The 17093-nt window shown below is 50.8% G+C and overlaps 3 protein-coding genes across 3 annotated transcripts; 1 reads left to right on the forward strand and 2 right to left on the reverse strand.

Annotated features, from left to right (window-relative positions):
- Positions 1–5113: 5113 nt before the first annotated feature.
- On the reverse strand, positions 5114–10158 carry COCSADRAFT_80849 (uncharacterized protein; the record flags this gene model as incomplete). Its single annotated transcript, XM_007697525.1, has 4 exons — positions 5114–6565; positions 6615–9581; positions 9627–9914; positions 9964–10158. 4 exons carry the CDS (start codon positions 10156–10158, stop codon positions 5114–5116), a joined length of 4902 nt encoding a protein of 1633 aa, XP_007695715.1.
- A 1431-nt stretch (positions 10159–11589) lies between these two features.
- Positions 11590–14271, reverse strand: COCSADRAFT_32936 (uncharacterized protein). The gene is made up of 2 exons (XM_007697221.1): positions 14021–14271; positions 11590–13914 (listed from the first exon to the last, which is right to left on the reverse strand). The coding sequence occupies exon 2, from the start codon at positions 13879–13881 to the stop codon at positions 11971–11973; it is 1911 nt and encodes a 636-aa protein (XP_007695411.1). The 5' UTR covers positions 13882–13914; positions 14021–14271; the 3' UTR covers positions 11590–11970.
- A 714-nt stretch (positions 14272–14985) lies between these two features.
- On the forward strand, positions 14986–15894 carry COCSADRAFT_32937 (uncharacterized protein). Its single transcript, XM_007697222.1, has one exon. The coding sequence runs from the start codon at positions 15290–15292 to the stop codon at positions 15842–15844; it is 555 nt and encodes a 184-aa protein (XP_007695412.1). The 5' UTR covers positions 14986–15289; the 3' UTR covers positions 15845–15894.
- Positions 15895–17093: the final 1199 nt, after the last annotated feature.

Here is a 17093-nt window from a genome sequence, read left to right on the forward strand (position 1 = left end):
CAAGATGAATCGAGGGAATGGTGTCACACGGCATCAAACACACTTCCCGTGCTGAACCCTGCATCCTAGCAGGGACATACGGTCCGGCCTCTTCGTTTAATGTCCTTGGCCTGACAGCCAATGTCAACCAAAAACATTTCCAATAGGCTGGAGAACGTGGACGCCCATGACAATAACGCGAATCACCAGTCCATCACAACGCTAGGAGAGAAACAGCACTTTTTCTGAAAGTCACAGTTAACTGTAGGTAGTTCCCATCAACGCAAGATGCGATTGGAGAGAAAACGATTTGTCATGCTGGCAGTGGAAGGCGAAATCCTACAAAGCTACCTACGATCGCGCAACGCTGCAAGTGTCTCTCCTACGCATGGGTAACACCACCGCATTTCGGAATAGCACTAGCTCTCCATTACCCGGGCTATGGCTACCTCAAAAGAACAAGCCCACCTGTCATGCACCCTGTTGGAATGGCGTGAAAGAACGAATCGGCAATGCGTTTACCTGCAGCCTACCGCGGTACACAAATGCACGTACTTTCTTGGCTTTTGTTGCAAACGTGGCCCTTTTTTTGTGTATCTCGGACGCCTACACAGTTTTGGATTCAGCAAAGAAATCGATTGGTTCATCTTTTATCGGTGTGTGATATCAGCCTTGCTTCCGTTAGGGATACTCGAGATGTATGACCCAGGAAAGAGCTCGCTTGCCGCATCGACCATACATCACCGTCAGGGGAGTAAGGTATCCTTTCCGGTCTGGAAATGAGTCTCTCCTCGTACTGAGACATGGCACATTTTGATGCAAGCCTTTTCACTTACTCGCGAAGCAAAGTTTTCAGATTCCAACTTTCACTTGACCTGTGCCTCACCGGACATCGACCAACAAAGCATCTTGTCTCAATTACTTGAGTATGTAGTTGGATTGATGGAGGGCCACTTCAAAGAGAAGAGCGGTGATGATGTCTCAGTACAGACCGCTCAAAGAAGACAAAGGCCAAGCTGCAGCTTTGCCTGTGGCAAGCCGTAACAACTGATTGACCAAGCACATCCAAAAGTTCTTCTGGGATCATCTTTTCTCTAAGTTTCTCAGGAGTTGTACCTTTATGTGAAGTGCCATGGATGCATACCGCCGAGCCTGCTGTCACTGCGCGCCCCCGGCGGTGGGAGATTCGAACAACTCACTCTGCCTTCCGGTCAAAGCACAGTGCCTTTGTGAGATAATACACAGGGCTCTTTGAAGTGCCGGTGCTATTGGCTGCTAATCTGATGCTATTAGAAACACTGGGTCATTCGCACAGTGCCAGCCTACGTAGGATATGCACACGCACAATCGATAACCATGCGTACAGCAGACTTTCTCCGTTTTCGCTGGTTACACAGAAGCCGCCAATGTGGGATTCCAGGAAATCCAAGTAACCTGAAGCAGTCCGGGTGTTGCCGTTGTGATGCAAGTACGGGCTGTGAGCTGAGGGACGAACATAGCAGAAGGCAGGACGATTGACCGGCGGCAATTCTCAACGCTTATCGAACTCAAGTCCAATACTGCCATCTGGACCAAGAAAGAATAAGACAAATTCGTGACCGAGCATTTCATCTTTACGAATTTTACCCCATTGGACCAGACTCAAGATAGCGTTCCCTGAGATGTGGGTTGAGCGGTAAATGAAACAGTGTCTTACACAAAAACAGGGCGAATAGCTTGCCAGAACGAATCCGGAACAGCTGACGTTATGTACCAGTGTCTTTGGGGCGGATCATTACCCAGCGTACGGACTTCCTCCCAAGCGTACGCGTGGTTCGTGGAGCTGTCTTAATACCCCTACCTCTCAAGGTGGGCTCGCATGACTGGAACTGTCGAGGGCAATATACCCTACCTTCCATAGCGCACTAAACTCTCCGTGCTTGGATACACACCAGTATTATGCAAGAGGTCACAGCTCTGACCATTGGGTGTCTCCAACACTATCGACGCGAGAATGTGCATCTTCTTAGCTGCAAGATTAGCATCGCCATGCAACGTTTTTTTTAGATTGACTGAAGTCTGTTAATTCGCACTAATGAATCTAGACCGAGGAAGTTCTTTGAAGCGATTCAAAGATCCGGCGTAGGTACGTATACTGAGAAAAGTCGCTTAGCATTTCCGAAAATAACTACATACGTACGTACACTTACTTGCAAGCTCCTCGTTACGACAACAACCTTTCATACTTGTCTACCCCTGTTTGCTCTTCGGACCATTGCAAGGGGAGAGCTCTATCTGGTACGCAACGCGCAAACACCACGGCCTCTCGAAAAGCCTACAACATTGCAAATCTGCTTTGGCTGTCTATACGGCTTCGATCACAATGAACTCTTTACGTGGGATGCCTGTAGGAGCGTGGCACAGCGGGGCAGTATGTACGCGTAAAGGGTCTGCTCACAGCATCTCAAGCTTATGTTACAACATGCTCGGCTTTGCACCCGAGCTCAAACGACGCGCCAACATCGCTGCTACAGCATATCGTGCGACGAGTTTGTCAAAATCTCTATTCCTCCTGCCCGTCAGGTGGCCCGTTGAGACGAGCCCCGCGCAGCGTAGCGAGACGCATGCCTTGAACGCAATCAACACACTGCCTCACTAAATCACGCCTGCACGACCATGTTCTCGATTGTTTTTTCCTTGATTTGTGAGTACGGCCAGCTTGTATTTACACTGAGTAGTGCCCAAAAGTGTACCTGGGTCGTCGCCTTCGGCTTGCCACATGGAGGAACCTAGTCCCGCTGTCACACCAGGAACGACTGCTCACAGGCGTCACAAAGGATCAGACTCTTGAACACATCACATTCCGTGGGGGTACCGGGAGATGTGCTATAATCGAGGGCGAGCCTCCCGTCTCCTGCGGTAGATTCTGCAGGACAACTGTTATGATGAAATCAAGCTTTGCGGCGTTTTTCTGCAGGGTAGGGCGAACTACAATACTATCTACATAGCAGGGGTTCGTCTGATCAAGCTTGCATATCCGTTGATGAAGGTAGCTATCTAGGACCTCTGTAGTATCCTAATACGTCACGGATGCGAGTGCATCCGCTCGATAATAGAAAAAGGGAGGGTTGAATCAAGTGAGACGATAAGGTCTGGGCCCGCCCCTCTTCGTACAAGTGCTACTTAGGATAGGCATCTGTCATCGGCACTACAACCATCCAACATGTCCATTTCTGGGCTAACGGAAAGCCGGATGACCTGCCTAGTGATTCCCATCTACTATACAAGGCTAAAGTAGTGCCCAAATATGACTCCATTGACCTGGGAAGCCTTTGCAGTGTACAAGACAGCCTTCCATGATTTGACACGGAGCGAGATCTTTCATCGACTAGAACCCATATGCCATGAATAATTAGAGAGTAAGAAAAAAGGTACGCATAAATAAGGAACTTGCATGCACACAGTGTGCTTGGCAATCCGGAGGGCGGATCCTGGCCCCCCTTTCCAAGGCTTCGTTCTGGATCAGATGCGCAAAAAGAGGACAACGTAGCACAGTAGATGGTTCTGGCTAAACATCGTACCAATAGAACAGGACTGGCATGTTCCTGACAGCTCTGACAGGTGTCACGGTGCGAGTCTTTTGCAACACAAGAACTGGGTTGGACAGAATGGGAAGAAAGGGTCCAGACAGGCCTGGAAGCAAAATAGGGCAAAAGTTAGTATGCCTCACGATTTTTTTCCTTTGCCCTTTCTTCTTCTTCTTCTTCTTCTTCTTCTTCTTCTTCATATCACTGAGATCCCCGTCATGTATTGTATATTCCAATATCCCACGTACCTGCCCTCGCAGCACACACCAATACATACTTATCTTTCGATATATTTTTGCCAAATGTTCACTTATCTGTACGCTATCGCTGCTCAAATAAGTTTCAATCCCCCTCCCCCCCTTTTCTCGCAAACCACTATTTGTCATTCTGCCTCAAGCTGCCCTCTGTCCGAAATCCCTGGGCTGTACTTCCGCCACACATATACCCACCCATCCCGCAAAGAACAGCACACCGTTGTCGCACAGCGGAAAGAGAAAGCCCATGACATCAAGCACGACCAGCAACATCTAGCCCATACATGGAAAACTTCCGTTCTCCGCTCCGCCACCCCTTTCCCATAACACAAGTAATGTATACTTTTCATATTACCACTCCCCACTCCCAAGCCAGCCTCGCTATCCCATTTTCTTCTATTCTCCCCCAGTCTCAAACTATACAAATACTGTAACAAATGACACCTCTATCCATGCTCATACACCACTCTTTTTTACCTCGTCCCGACTTGCCCCCCCCCCCCCCCCCCACCTCATTACCCGTCCGAAATCACACATACACACACACACATAACCACCTATCACTATTAAGGAAGTCCAAGAAATGATATCATGGCTACAAACGTGGCTGTTTCGGCTGTTTCCCCACTTCTCCCCCCCCCCCCCTCCCTTTCCAAAACAAATCCTCTTGGTCCTTGCTTTCCAACGTGGCAGCTATTATGCAGTAAGGCGAGATGCGTGTGTGGGCTTTTAAGGACACTGAACAAAGAAGGTATTTGTGTTTTTTTTGGCACTATGAGAGTTAGTAAAGAAGAAGAGTGGGTGAGCGGGTATGCAAATGAGCTGGCTCTGTGTTGTATGTACGTACACGTGGGTAGTCTGGAAGCATCTACCAAGGTCTGGATTCCCGTGTGCTTTCTCTGCAATATAGTATAAAACTTGTCGTCACAATGTCGGATTTGCTTCTAATAACGGAGGCTGTGGAAATGTGTAGTTGGTAAGATTCAAGTCCCATGAAACCGGCATGTCCTTTACCGTGCATACACTGCTTGCATTTTCTCACAATGAGACCGGACCACTATATAAAAACAAGTGTGTAAGATATGGAAAAGCGCATGAATTCAACTACAGGTATACAGCGAAATGAAATATAATATATGCGCTTGCGTGGAAACCCCGTATTATGAAGCAGCTACACCAAACGCCATGTGAAGCACTATAACCGTAGCCGTATGTCCCCCCCTGGTCTCAAAAAAACGCCATTGGCTAATCCGGGTATCAAACAACCCATCACCCCCTCACATGTACACAGAGACCTCCAACAAGCTCGTGAGTCTACTCACTGTCCTCGTCGTCATCGAAGCTAGGCTCAGACGCATCGTCGGAGTCGGCCTCGTCATCACTAACAACGTACCTGGCTGGCTTAGCAGCAGCTCTGCGACCAGGCCGAGCAGCAGATGCGCGTGCAGCTGGCTTGGGAGTTGGCTCGTCTTCATCTTCGTCTGACAGTAGGTCGTTGGCAAGATCTTCTGCGTCCTCCATGTCCTCGTCTTCGTCTGAATCGGCAGCCTTCTTCTTCTTGGATGCGGTCTTGCCTGTTTCTGCGTCCTTGCCATGTTTCTTCGCGTAAGCCTTCGCTGCTGGACTCTGAGCGGCAGGCTTCTTCGCAACGGCTTTCGGCTTTGGTACAGGTTTGGCAGCAGCAGCAGCCTTGGGTTTCGGGGCGGGTCTAGCAGTCAACTTAGTCGCAGCTGGTTTCTTGACACTGAGATTGAAGTCATCATCATCCGAGCTCATGATAGTATCGTTGATATTTCGAGGAGCAGGGCGCTCTGGTGAAGATTGAGGCATTAGACCTTCGTAGTTGGTAGTGTCACCGTCTACATCAACAATGCTATTCTTTTTGACGCCAGCCGAACTGCCAGAGCGAGGGTTACCATTGCTGCCTGGTCGGGCCACAGTAGTCGTCTTAAACATTGGGACGCCGTTTGTACCAGATCCGATTGTCTTGACCATGCTGCTGACATCGCCAAGGAGGTCCTCGTCATCGTCGTCAGAATCGCTACCGAGGTTGTATTTGGCCGCTTGTTTGGTTGCGCCTCGAGCAGTCCGAGCTGGGGCAGCAGCTTTGGCAGGCTCTTTGGCGGCTTCCGCAGCTACCGCAGCAAAGACATCGGAATCTTCGTCATCCGAAAGAACTGGGTCTTTCTTGATAGCCTTTGCGCCAGCAGGGCGACCCCGTTTCGCAGGTGCTGGCTTTGAATCTGCAGTGCCTGGCCTGCTATCCGACGCCCCATCGGTCTGCGGCGTCGCCTCCTTCTTCACAAGATGTGAAAGCAGCGTACCTTGCTTCTGCGGTGCCGTGGAGCCGAACGCGCTACTGCTCTTGAGAGCTTCTGCCGCTGATGGCTTCTTGACAGGTTCTTGTTGAAGGTAGCTGAGCAGACCCTCTTTCTTGGGCTTTGGCTTCTTCTTAGCCGGGCCAAAGTCCGAGTCAGAAGCGTCCGAGTCAGAGCCGTCAATCTTTCTCTTCTTCTTTCCCTTGGTACCCTTGCCTCCAGCAATGCCAAGCTTCTGGGAAGCGCGACGGGTCATGCTAGCAATCTTCTTCTTGCGCTTGGTTTCTTCTTCTTGCTGGAGATTCCATTCATCCATGAACGCGTCAAGGTCAACGTTCCAGATATCCTTGGGTGAGAGTTTGATAAGGGTGTCGACCTCTTCCTGCCTCTCGCCAATCTGCTTCATGAGCTTTTCGACGCGCTCTTGGGTCAAAGACCAAATGGCCATCTGTAAACTGTTAGCACTTGACATGCTGTTCAGGTGTATGAGTACTTACGCCAAGCAAATAGTCATAGTCGTTGGCGGACACCTCGACTTCAGCCTCGTCTGACTCATCCTCCTGGGCATCTTCCTCTTCGCCGATATTCTTCGCCTCTTCGACCTTGGGGATCGGTGCAAAACCAAGTTTCTTGAGTTCCTGGACAAGGGCAGCCTTCTTCTTCTTGGAAACCGTAAGTTTTCCATCGATAATCATCTGAATGAATCTGGCTTGGTTCGTCAACTTGAGGAGCTCCTTCTCCATGACTTGAAGTTGATGCTGCTTTCGCTTCTCGTAGTACCGCAGACGGATGTGGTAAAATTCCTCAATAATGTCAAGGACGGTCGAGTACTTGTGAATACGTCCTTGGGCATCGAATGCAACAAGATTGCTGGTGGCTTGAGGCTTAAATAACTTGAACATCTCCTCGAGGCCCTTAGCAAGAGCGGCCGCCATGTACTTGTCCTCCATCTTGATGACAAAGTGGACGCGATCTGGGGTGTTGTAGTCAATGTAGTCCTTGATAAATGAGGGGCCCTTTTCCGCCTTGATAATCTCCTCAAGTTTCTCCTTGAAGTCCTGGGTCCAGTAGCGAACAGGAAGCTCAGTGATTTCAATCTCGTTATCACCAGTCTGTCGAACAGTACCCGTGAACTGGTAGCGGTCAGGACCGAGAACAGTGGTCGTTCCAGTGAAGCCCTTGTACCAGGGGACCATAGGAGTCATATCCTCTTTGGTAGCACCTGGTTGCATCCGGCGCCTGATGTTCTCGATGATATCCATGGGGTTAAAGTTGGGAATTTCAGAACTCCAACCAGTACCGATACCACTTGAACCATTGATGAGAATCGTAGGCAGAATGGGTACATACATCTCCGGTTCAATCTTGTTGCCATCGGATTCGCCGTACTTCAATAACGCATCGTCGTGGGGATGAAAGATGCGTCTTGCAAATGGTGTCAGACGGGTGTAAATATACCTGGCGCTGGCAGCGTCGGCACCACCCTTGAGGCGAGAACCAAAGTTACCACTTGGCTCCAAGAAGTTGATATTGTTGGTTCCAACAAAATTCTGCGCGAGACCGACAATGGTACCCTGCATGGAAGCTTCTCCGTGAGCATAGTCGGTAGATCCGGAGACTGCACCAGCAAGCTCAACCACCTTGACATCCTTCTTGATGTTACGCCTAAAGCAAGTGTACATCACTTTGCGCTGACCGGGCTTCAGGCCATCAATAACGGACGGGATAGATCGCACATTATCAGCCATGGAAAACAGAATCAACTCCTTGTTGACGAAATCGTCATAGGAAATGTCTGGGGTGGTCAGGTCAAGATGTCGACCTGGTACAAAGTCGCGTAGCCAGTCTTTACGAGCATCCGCCTTCTTCTTCGAGAAAGCTAATTCTATGAGCTTTTCCTCCTCTTCTCGCATGACCTGGAAGCGCTTCATGTGGGTGTCGAGATCCTTGAAGTAAATCTGAGCATCGGGAATGTCGCTGGTACCCAATCCCTTGTAGTACTTGTGGTCCCAGCCCTTTTCATGAGCGTGTTGTTCTTTCCATTCCTCGTATTCTGGCATGGAGAAGAAACTCTTCATGTTGCGTGGGTTCTTTTGGTCACCCTTCCAGACCTTGACAATGGGCGTGATGAACTCTAACAGGAAGCCTGGGATCTTGAGCAAGCTCGGAAACTGGCACTGAAGAAAGTTGATGAGCAAACCCTTAATATGGCTACCGTCGTGATCCTGATCCGTCATAATCATGAGATGACCGTAACGCAAGCTTTTCATGTCTGCCACCGTGTATTCCTTCTTGTGCTGAAGGCCCATAAATTTTTTGATATTTTGAATCTCTGCGTTCTTCATGATTTGATCGACCGTGGCGTCACGGACGTTGAGAAGCTTACCACGAAGTGGGAAGACACCAAACAAGTCCTGGTTGACAACAGCACGTCCAGCAAGCGCAAGAACACTAGCCGACTCACCCTCAGTGAGGATGAGAGTACAAAGATGTCCGTCCTTGGTGCCTGCCTTGTTGGCATCTGTCAACTTTGCGTTGTTGATTCGGTTACGCTTGTTACCATCGGTCTTCTTCATCATCTGGTCAGCCTTTTGCTGAGCAAAATGCATGATGTTCTGAATGACATCGGTCTTGGCAATGGCATTCAGGAACTTGTCGCTGAGGACAGGCTTGCTGCCAAACTGACTGGGCTTGGTAGTAAGCTGCTCTTTTGTTTGGGATGTGAAGGCAGGGTTCACGATGGAACAATTGACAAACAGAAAAAGATGGTTCTTGATCTGTGCAGGCTTGAGCTTGACAGCGGCCTTGTTCTTCTTATTGACAATGGCCATGAGCTTCTCGACGATCTGGTCGGCAATGTGGTTTACATGCGTACCACCGGATGTTGTCGCAATAGAGTTGACAAAGGATACCTGGTTGAAGGCACCATCTGAAACGGCGAAACCAATGTCCCAGCGTTCGAGCTTGTCGGTAATGATGACATCCTTTTCCTTGTTATCTTCGCTGTTGCCCTGGTCGCGCGAGATAGACTTTGTGTACATTTCCATGTATTTGGCAAACGATGTGATCTTGATGCGCTCGCCGTTAAGGTAAACCTTTACGCCCCGTAGCGTACCGGCCATGTCGTAGGTCCTGCGTTTGACCATGGCTTCAAAATCGTCGTCGATGCCCTCCATGCCGAACCTAGCGTAATCGGCCTTCCAGCTGACCTTGGTGTAATCGTCCGCCTTGATGTCGGTAATCTTAGCTTTGCCCATCTTGCTCATGTTCTCCGTCCATGTTTGCTTGTACTTCTTCTTCTGTTTCGAATCGACGGTCTCGACTGTGAATTCGGTACTGAATACGTTACAGAGCTTAGCTCCGTAACCGTTGCGTCCACCCGTGACTTTTTGTTGGTCGTCGTCATAGTTGGACGAGGTGAGAAGGTGACCAAAAATCATCTCTGGTACATATATGCCGTGTTCCTAACCGAGTCAGCAGGTAATTTTAGAAGGTCACAAGCAACACACTTTGTGAATCTCAATTGGAATTCCCTTGCCATCGTTCCTGATGGAGATCTCGCCACTCTCTCGGTCGACTGTTACTCTGATCTCACTCATATTCTTGTCGTTTTGTTTGTTGTCGGCAGCGTTGACAAGAATCTCGTCGAAGATCTTGTAGAGACCGGGGACGTATGACACGTCGCGGTATTCCATCGACTCGCTCTCTGAATTGTACACCCACATCTTATCCGTTTGCCGTTCTACGGAACCAATGTATGTATCAGGGCGCTTCATGATGTGCTCCAAGTGCGTCAACTGTGATTGTGTTAGTCAATATTTCGACAATTGCAATTGCAATACTTACCATCTGGTACTTGCTGCTGGCACCGCCCTTCTTGGGCTTTGCAGCTGGCTCGTCATCGCCGTCTCCACCAAAGCTGTCATTGGCAATATCTGCGAGGGGTTTGTTGCTCGGCTTCTTAGGGGCTGGTGCCTTTTTGGCCTTTGGTGGTGTGTCTGCGAGCAGCGACTCATCGACGTCTACAGGGTCCTCATCCATGTCTATGTCTGAGTTCTCGATGTCTGAGTCGGCCTTTGCCTTTTTCTTAGGTGCAGCCTTCGCTTTTGGCTTTGCAGTGGCGCCGGCGGGTCTGCCTCGAGGTTTTGCAGGACCAGCTGCTTTCTTTGTGGCAGGTGCCTTTGGTTTGGCCGCTGGCTTGGTGACTTTGGCGGGCTTTGCGGGCGGGGCGAAGTCAGAGCTCGCGCCCTCGTCGAATACGGAGTCGTCCATTAGGGAGTCGGACATGGTGGGCCAAAGTCAAGTCCCCAAGAAGGGGGACAAGGGCGAAAGGAAAAGAAAACGCTTGTCACACGTGATTGTTCAGGCGACAAGACACGGGCAAGATGCAACGAGTGTAGACGAAAGGAAGATGTGGTGGCGATGAGGTTGAATGTGAAGGCGTGTTTTGCTACATGAAGGTCAGTGTTTACGCGTTTGCGTTGCCAAAGCGAGAGGCTGCAGGGGAAGGCACGCTAGTCGGACGCTAGTGCGGGGCTTTTAGGAGTTGTATTGCAGTGAGCCACGAGCACCACAACGTTCATCGTGAAAAGCAAGACGATGAGAGAGCTCTGCTAGATTGTGCTCTGGGTATGATGGTGACAGAGAAGAGTGATGGCATGAAGGGCGTCAAATTCTGCAATGACAGCAGCCGCTGCATAGTAGCCACTGCCACACCTTTCACATGCCAAAGGTGAGCGCGATATCCAAAACCAGGCTGCAGCTTTGGATTCGAAACATCAGGTTAGCGATTGTGAGGGGTAAAGCATCACTCTCTTTTATCAGTCGAACAGACAGAAGTTGCGTAGCTCTTCTCCTACCGAGCAAGGTCAGGATATCAACATTGGTGGGGGCAAACAGCACCACGCAATCGTAATACTGCTGGAGCCTTTTCGTGCTTATCAATAAAAACATGCCAAGAAAATGCGTTTGTCTCGATCTTTTCCAGCAAGCAGAACTGCACATGATTTCGACTAGGCAAATCAATGACCAAAGCAAGAGAGGATCTCGGATTTCCCCCTCCTCCGTTCATCCACAGTCCACTCGGCCGAACCGGATGTCAAGGTGTCCACAAATACTCATACTAGTACAGCACATGGCTTGTAAAAGAAAGAAAACTTTAAAAAAAAACCGTCCTCTCGGATCTCGGCTATTAATGTCCGGTCCTCCGGGCTAGGTAAACCCAAAGGTTGATTTTGGGTTATGTGCCAAAACAGGTATGAATTGGGAAGGAACGGGTGACGGAACCCTGGGACCAGGATAAGCACCATAGTAAGGATACGGTACGATATAAGCACCGTCTCACTGGCATGATCCTAGTCGAGAGTTTGGTCGAGGGGATCACCCACCCGCTGCATAAGGTAATAAAAGCGGATCCAAAAAAAGAACGCTAGGTAGAGTTCGGTGATATTGTCGGTCCTATTGACAAAAGTCGAGCAAATGAGCATGTTCAATGCATGATGGTTTTGAATAATTTGTATTTGGCGCAAGAAATTGCGAATTTCCTAACCTAACCAAAATAAATGAAAAATTCGGAGGGAGTGACGTTGATCTAGGTGGCCTAAGAGGCAAAGGTATTTACAGGTTAGAAAGTAAGGAGAGCGTAGTGTACAGTGGAGATAGCGATTGGAGAAACAAGCCCGAACCAACAGGTCCAGCCTGCTTCTGCTAACGGTTGTTGTAAGATGAAAAGAGAAGAAAAAAGAAGGAAATGCTGCGCCATGCCCAAATGCTCCAGGAAAACTGAACCCTACTGAAATGAAAAAGAATTGTAGACCAGAATATAAGGTCATGGCTGGGAGGACATATTCGCAATTAAGCCCTCTCTTTGTGATGAAACATATCTTTAAGGCGAAGCTTGATCTTGTAAACGTACCAGCCGCTCTTTCTCTTGACACCCATGCCGTGATCGCTGCTCTGGTCGCCCTTTCTCGTCTTTGAATCCTTGCTCTTACTTCGCTCGCCCTTCTTCTCTTGCTTGCGCTTCTTTTCATTCATGACAAACATGCTGGTAGGGCGTTTCTTTAGGCTGGGGCCGTCGACAACTCCAGAATCCCACATGCCAGTTGTCGTAATAGGTGCGTAGGTAGACTGCGTCTTTCGTGCTCGCTTCATGTCCGGGAGAGGCGGGGAGAGCAAGGGCGAGTTGAGCAACGGTGCAGGCGAGGCCGGCTCTACTGGGCAAGGAGGTATAACGATAGGAGAAGGAAGCTGGTTGAGAGAGGGCCGAGATGTCTCAACAGACGGACGTTCTATAGGAGAAGGCAGTTGTAGCTCTCTAATACGAAGCAACTCTATGCTACGTTTCATCTGGCGCTCTTCTGTGCTTTCCACCAGAGTCTCATCTTCGAAAGCCAGCCCGTATCTCTTCCTCGCGCTGCCAGTGATGCTGTGGATGGCAGTGCCAGTCGAGTTTGCTCTCCGTGAGCGGGTTGTGACCACCGGAGATGCCTTGACCGCTGTCTTAGTGGAAGCAGGAGAGGGAGGAGCATCAGCGTGTGCATGGGACAGTCCTTCAATGCTGGCCTTCAACATTCGTGGAAATGAACGACGCTTCTCTTCGACTGTTGAAGCTGGCGATGGTGAGCGAGGGCCTTCGAGCATAGACATGGAGCATGCGCGATGAGCGGCCTGGCGGACTGAATTGCTCTGAGTCAGGGCTGGAATGGTCGCTAGGCTGGAGCCGTCCGAGGCAAACTCTCTGGAAGCAAGCCAGACGCCAGACACTAGTATGAGGTTGCGGAGGGCTTCGTTGGTCTCAATGGGAAGCTTTTCGGCAAGGGCATCAGCAAAAGAATCAGAGTCAATGCTGAGAGGTGTTATAGGCGATTGGGTGTACGAGGATGCGTTTGGGGTTGGAGGAGAGGTGGCAGAGGGAATGGTGTATGTGTCCATAACGTCGATGCGGCTGCGTGTCATTGTGGCAATGATGGGGTGTCGCCTCGAGTCGGAGTTGATTGTGCTAAAGGTGAACTTTTTGTCCTCTGGTGCGGGCGCATTGAATGTCGAGGCCGATGTGCGGCGGGCATGAGCAGGCTTGAGCACCCAGCGTGCCTTGAGCGCAACAGCATGCTCGTCGGTGGAGGTGAATTCGTAGCCTCCATTGGGCATGTCTGCGACTGACCAGCGGCTGAAGCCATCGCTGATGCAGATGTCGGTTGTCTCGGTAAGGCCGTTGTCGCTTTTGCGCGTGCTCAGGACGCCGACGACGTCGCGTGAGGCCCAGTCATCGTGGCGCGACTTTTCCTGCTCATCTTGCAAGGTGTAGGCTCCGGCCTTTACGACAAGGAGGTCGTGGGGGCCTAATCGCTCTCTGGTGTTGAACAAGTGGGCAAGGCGACGGGTGGAGCGCTGAGGGAGGAGGGAGAAGGGGACGACGTCATAGGCAGGCTTGGGACGCTGCGAGGTAATGACCTGGTGTAGTTGGAGGTGGACATGGCGCTTTGAGCGAGTGTTTATGGGTCGGGCGATGTTATAGGACGTCTTTGAGCGGCGCGAGGGCTTTTTGACCTTATCGGCAGTGGTGTCGCTGCCGGCAGAAGCAGGGCGAGAGGAAGAATGGTCAATCAGAGGGGTATTTTGTGTTGTTGTTGTTGTTGTGGACATGTCAGGGGAGGGAGTTTGCCCCCGCAAGACGGAGCCTAGAAGGGAGAGTGGCTTGTGAAGGAAGGAGGCATTAGTTGTGGCGGTGGTTGTGGGATTGGCGGCCAACATGTCCATCAGCATTGCTCCGGCTACGGGACAGAGGGCAGAGGCATTCTGGGGAGACAGTCAGCAATTTGGGAAATATGGGCGGTAGGATGCGAGGCCATTTTTGTTATAAATGAATGGCCTCTGTCAAGCGCCAAACGGGTGTCTGACTTACAAGCCACAATGAGCACGAGCTGGGAGTTATGCAGGGCAGGGGTATGAGAGGCTGAGGAATGCATGCAGTACCAGCAACTCTGTACGTAACATGCGACGACCAGAGGCAGCCCGCCAGGAACACAAGCAACCAAGACGAGGGACAGGAAGGACACGAGGGCGGAAAGAGGACAAGAGGAAAAAGATGAAGTCAACAGGGCCGCCGCCTGAGGTCATTCACCGCACGGCGGCGGACATGGGCTTTACTTCTTGTCCGCATTGTCGACGCACAAGACACAGGCAGGCTGCGACGCCCGTCATGTCAACCGTCGACCTCCCGCTAGCGCACGCCCGCTCCCAGTTCGAAACCACGACACGAGCCATGTCCGGCCCAGACTCTTCTAGCAACGGGGCCGGTGTGATTGGCTCGTATCGCCGTACCCGCCTCGCCTGCTACTATACTTGCGTCCATCGATACACCCTGACACGCATACACACCCATACGGGCGATACGATACGCACTCCAGCGATACAGCTGCCTGGATCGACGCTCGGCTCCCACGGCTCCCGCTATAGGTTGGCCCATGAACAGTTTCCAATACTAGTAGTACATGCTGCTACGTAAGTACACACATATGTACGTACCTATCGATTTATCCCGCCTTCTCCACACTTTCTCCATCGGCCCTACACCACCACACCATGTGAGGCCAAGCAAGAACCATACCCGCCGAGGCCTGATGTCCTGTACATATTACAATGGTTATCATATGTACTACCGAGTGGGACCCCCTGGGTATGTATCCCAAGTAAGTAACATGTCGATGCCCACCACATCTGTAATTAGTAGTGTGTGTGTAGGCACCAGCACGTTTAAACCCGAGGCTAGCTACAGTATGTATGTATGTATGCCATGTCCCAGGCCAGCCACCGCCTGTGGCATACCAACAGCCTTCCATTTGCATTCTCTTCCCCCCCTCCTTCCTCACCGACAATGACACGCACCTCGCCGAGACACACAGCCCATGCTGCAAGGCCCCGCAACTGCTCACCACCATGCCACCACATGTTGCCTTGAGTCCGATCTTCGGTTCTCCCGGCGTCCGTCTTCCGCGCACTTCCATTTTTCTCCGAAACGGAGCTCTCGTCAGCTGCACATCGCCCGCTGCAAAACTCCATCGGACGAACCACCCTCCGAATCGTCGCACAAGCTCTGCGTCATTGCGCCTGCAATTCACTATCTGAAATCTGCTCAATCACGCCAGGCGGAAAAGCTCAAACCTTGTCGCTCATGGCTTCCCAAACGGAGCACACATCAGCCCAAGACGTTACTCCTCACTCACTAGCTGAGAACCTCGTCAATTGGTTCGTTCAGCATGGGGGCCACCTGAGCCCGCATGTCCAGCTCGCCTACACCCACGCTCAAGGCTTCCATTTGTGTGCCCGGACGCCATTGACCTCGCCTATCGTGGCCTCGTGTCCGCTCAACCTTACCTTCTCCATCCTAAACCTAGACCCTGGTGAGAAAGAGGTGCAACATATCCAGTCACCTTTGCAGCAATGTCGAGACAAGATCCCAGACCATATCTTGGCATATCTTATGTTGCTAGAGCAGCGCGACAAGGGCAACGACTCGCCTTGGAGCGCTTACCTAGCATGCTTACCTGGGCCTCAAGACATGACCACTCCTCTCTGGTTTGATGATGTCGACTTCGCCTTTCTGGCTGGCACATCCTTGGCGCCCGCTGCAAAAGAAAGAAAGGCCGAGCTACACCAGCAATGGGAGCACGCTGTGCAAGTCATAAAGCACTTTGACATGCATCTGGCTGACGTTATCTCTCTGTAAGTTTCCTAGCGCAGGCCACTCGAAGCAGCCCAAACATGGTGTCTCAGGCGTGCAGTAGGCCCATGCTGTGCACTCGGCAATTGAATACGTGATGCTCTCGACGTGTTGAATGACCAGTTTGATTTGCTTTGTCTGCACATTACATCAGACGCCATACACACCCTGCTAACACTAGTCAGCGAATCGCTGCAATGGGCCGCTACCATCTTCACTTCGCGCGCATTTATCTCCACTCATATCTTACCTGGCAGAGAGACAATACCCGTGCTCTTCCCAGTCATCGATATTCTAAATCATTCCGTCACTGCAAAGGTTGAATGGGACTTTGAGCCACATCGCTCCTTTGTACTCAAGTGCCTCCAAGGCAACTCTGTCCAACCGGGAGAGGAGCTTTTCAACAACTATGCGCCCAAGCAGAATGATGAGCTGCTCCTCGGATACGGTTTCTGTCTTCAGGACAACCCAATTGAGCAGTTTGCCTTGAAACTAGCGTTTCAGCCGCAGCTGCAGCAATACGCGCAGCAGCTCGGTCTACTAGATGGCAAAAATGTGCCTTTTGAAATGACTCGGGATTTCCTCGCCACAGATCCAAACAAAGAACAACACTTTTTGCGTACCAGAGGTCACCCATTCGGGCGTTATGACAATAATGTGCCCTTCTTCCGCGGCATGCCGCCATATATTGTTCACTTCTTCTTCATCCAGACAATTATTACCGCGGAAGTGGATATAGGTAGCATCGACGTTGCTCGACCTGGAGCAAGGATCACGCTACAGGTCTTGGTACTTTTACATCAGGCGCTGGAGCAGAGGTGCGCCTCCCTCCCTCTCCGTATAGAGCAGGAACCCCAAAACACCAAGCAAAAGTATGCAAAGATTTACCGTGACGGCCAAGCTCGCATCATTCATTCGGTGCGGCAAGAACTCCAGGCTGCAGTAGCTAGGCTACGAGGATCAGACCAAGAAACTTCAAACAGGTCTTTGCACAGCCTGCCTGATGTCCTATCGACTTTCGAAAAGGATATGCCCACAGCAGCAGCAAAGTTCACAGCTGCGCTCCAAAAACATGGCTTGAACATGACTCACGACGACAGTCTAAAATGGGCTTTACTGCTTACCGCGCTAATCTCCATAATGTTAACAACACCAGACACGGACAACGCATACGTTTTTACCCTCCTGCACAGCCTGTGTACCCACCACACGCTCCCAACGCTCGAGGACGGTATCGAAGACGTAGAAACATATA

The sequence above is a fragment of the Bipolaris sorokiniana genome, assembly GCF_000338995.1.
Source record: "Bipolaris sorokiniana ND90Pr unplaced genomic scaffold COCSAscaffold_2, whole genome shotgun sequence".
Lineage (NCBI taxonomy): Eukaryota > Fungi > Ascomycota > Dothideomycetes > Pleosporales > Pleosporaceae > Bipolaris > Bipolaris sorokiniana.

Coding starts and splice junctions, on each gene's coding strand:
- COCSADRAFT_32937 (XM_007697222.1), top strand. CDS start 15,290: ATGGCTTCCCAAACGGAGCACACATCAGCCCAAGACGTTACTCCTCAC.
- COCSADRAFT_32936 (XM_007697221.1), bottom strand. CDS start 13,881: ATGCTGATGGACATGTTGGCCGCCAATCCCACAACCACCGCCACAACT.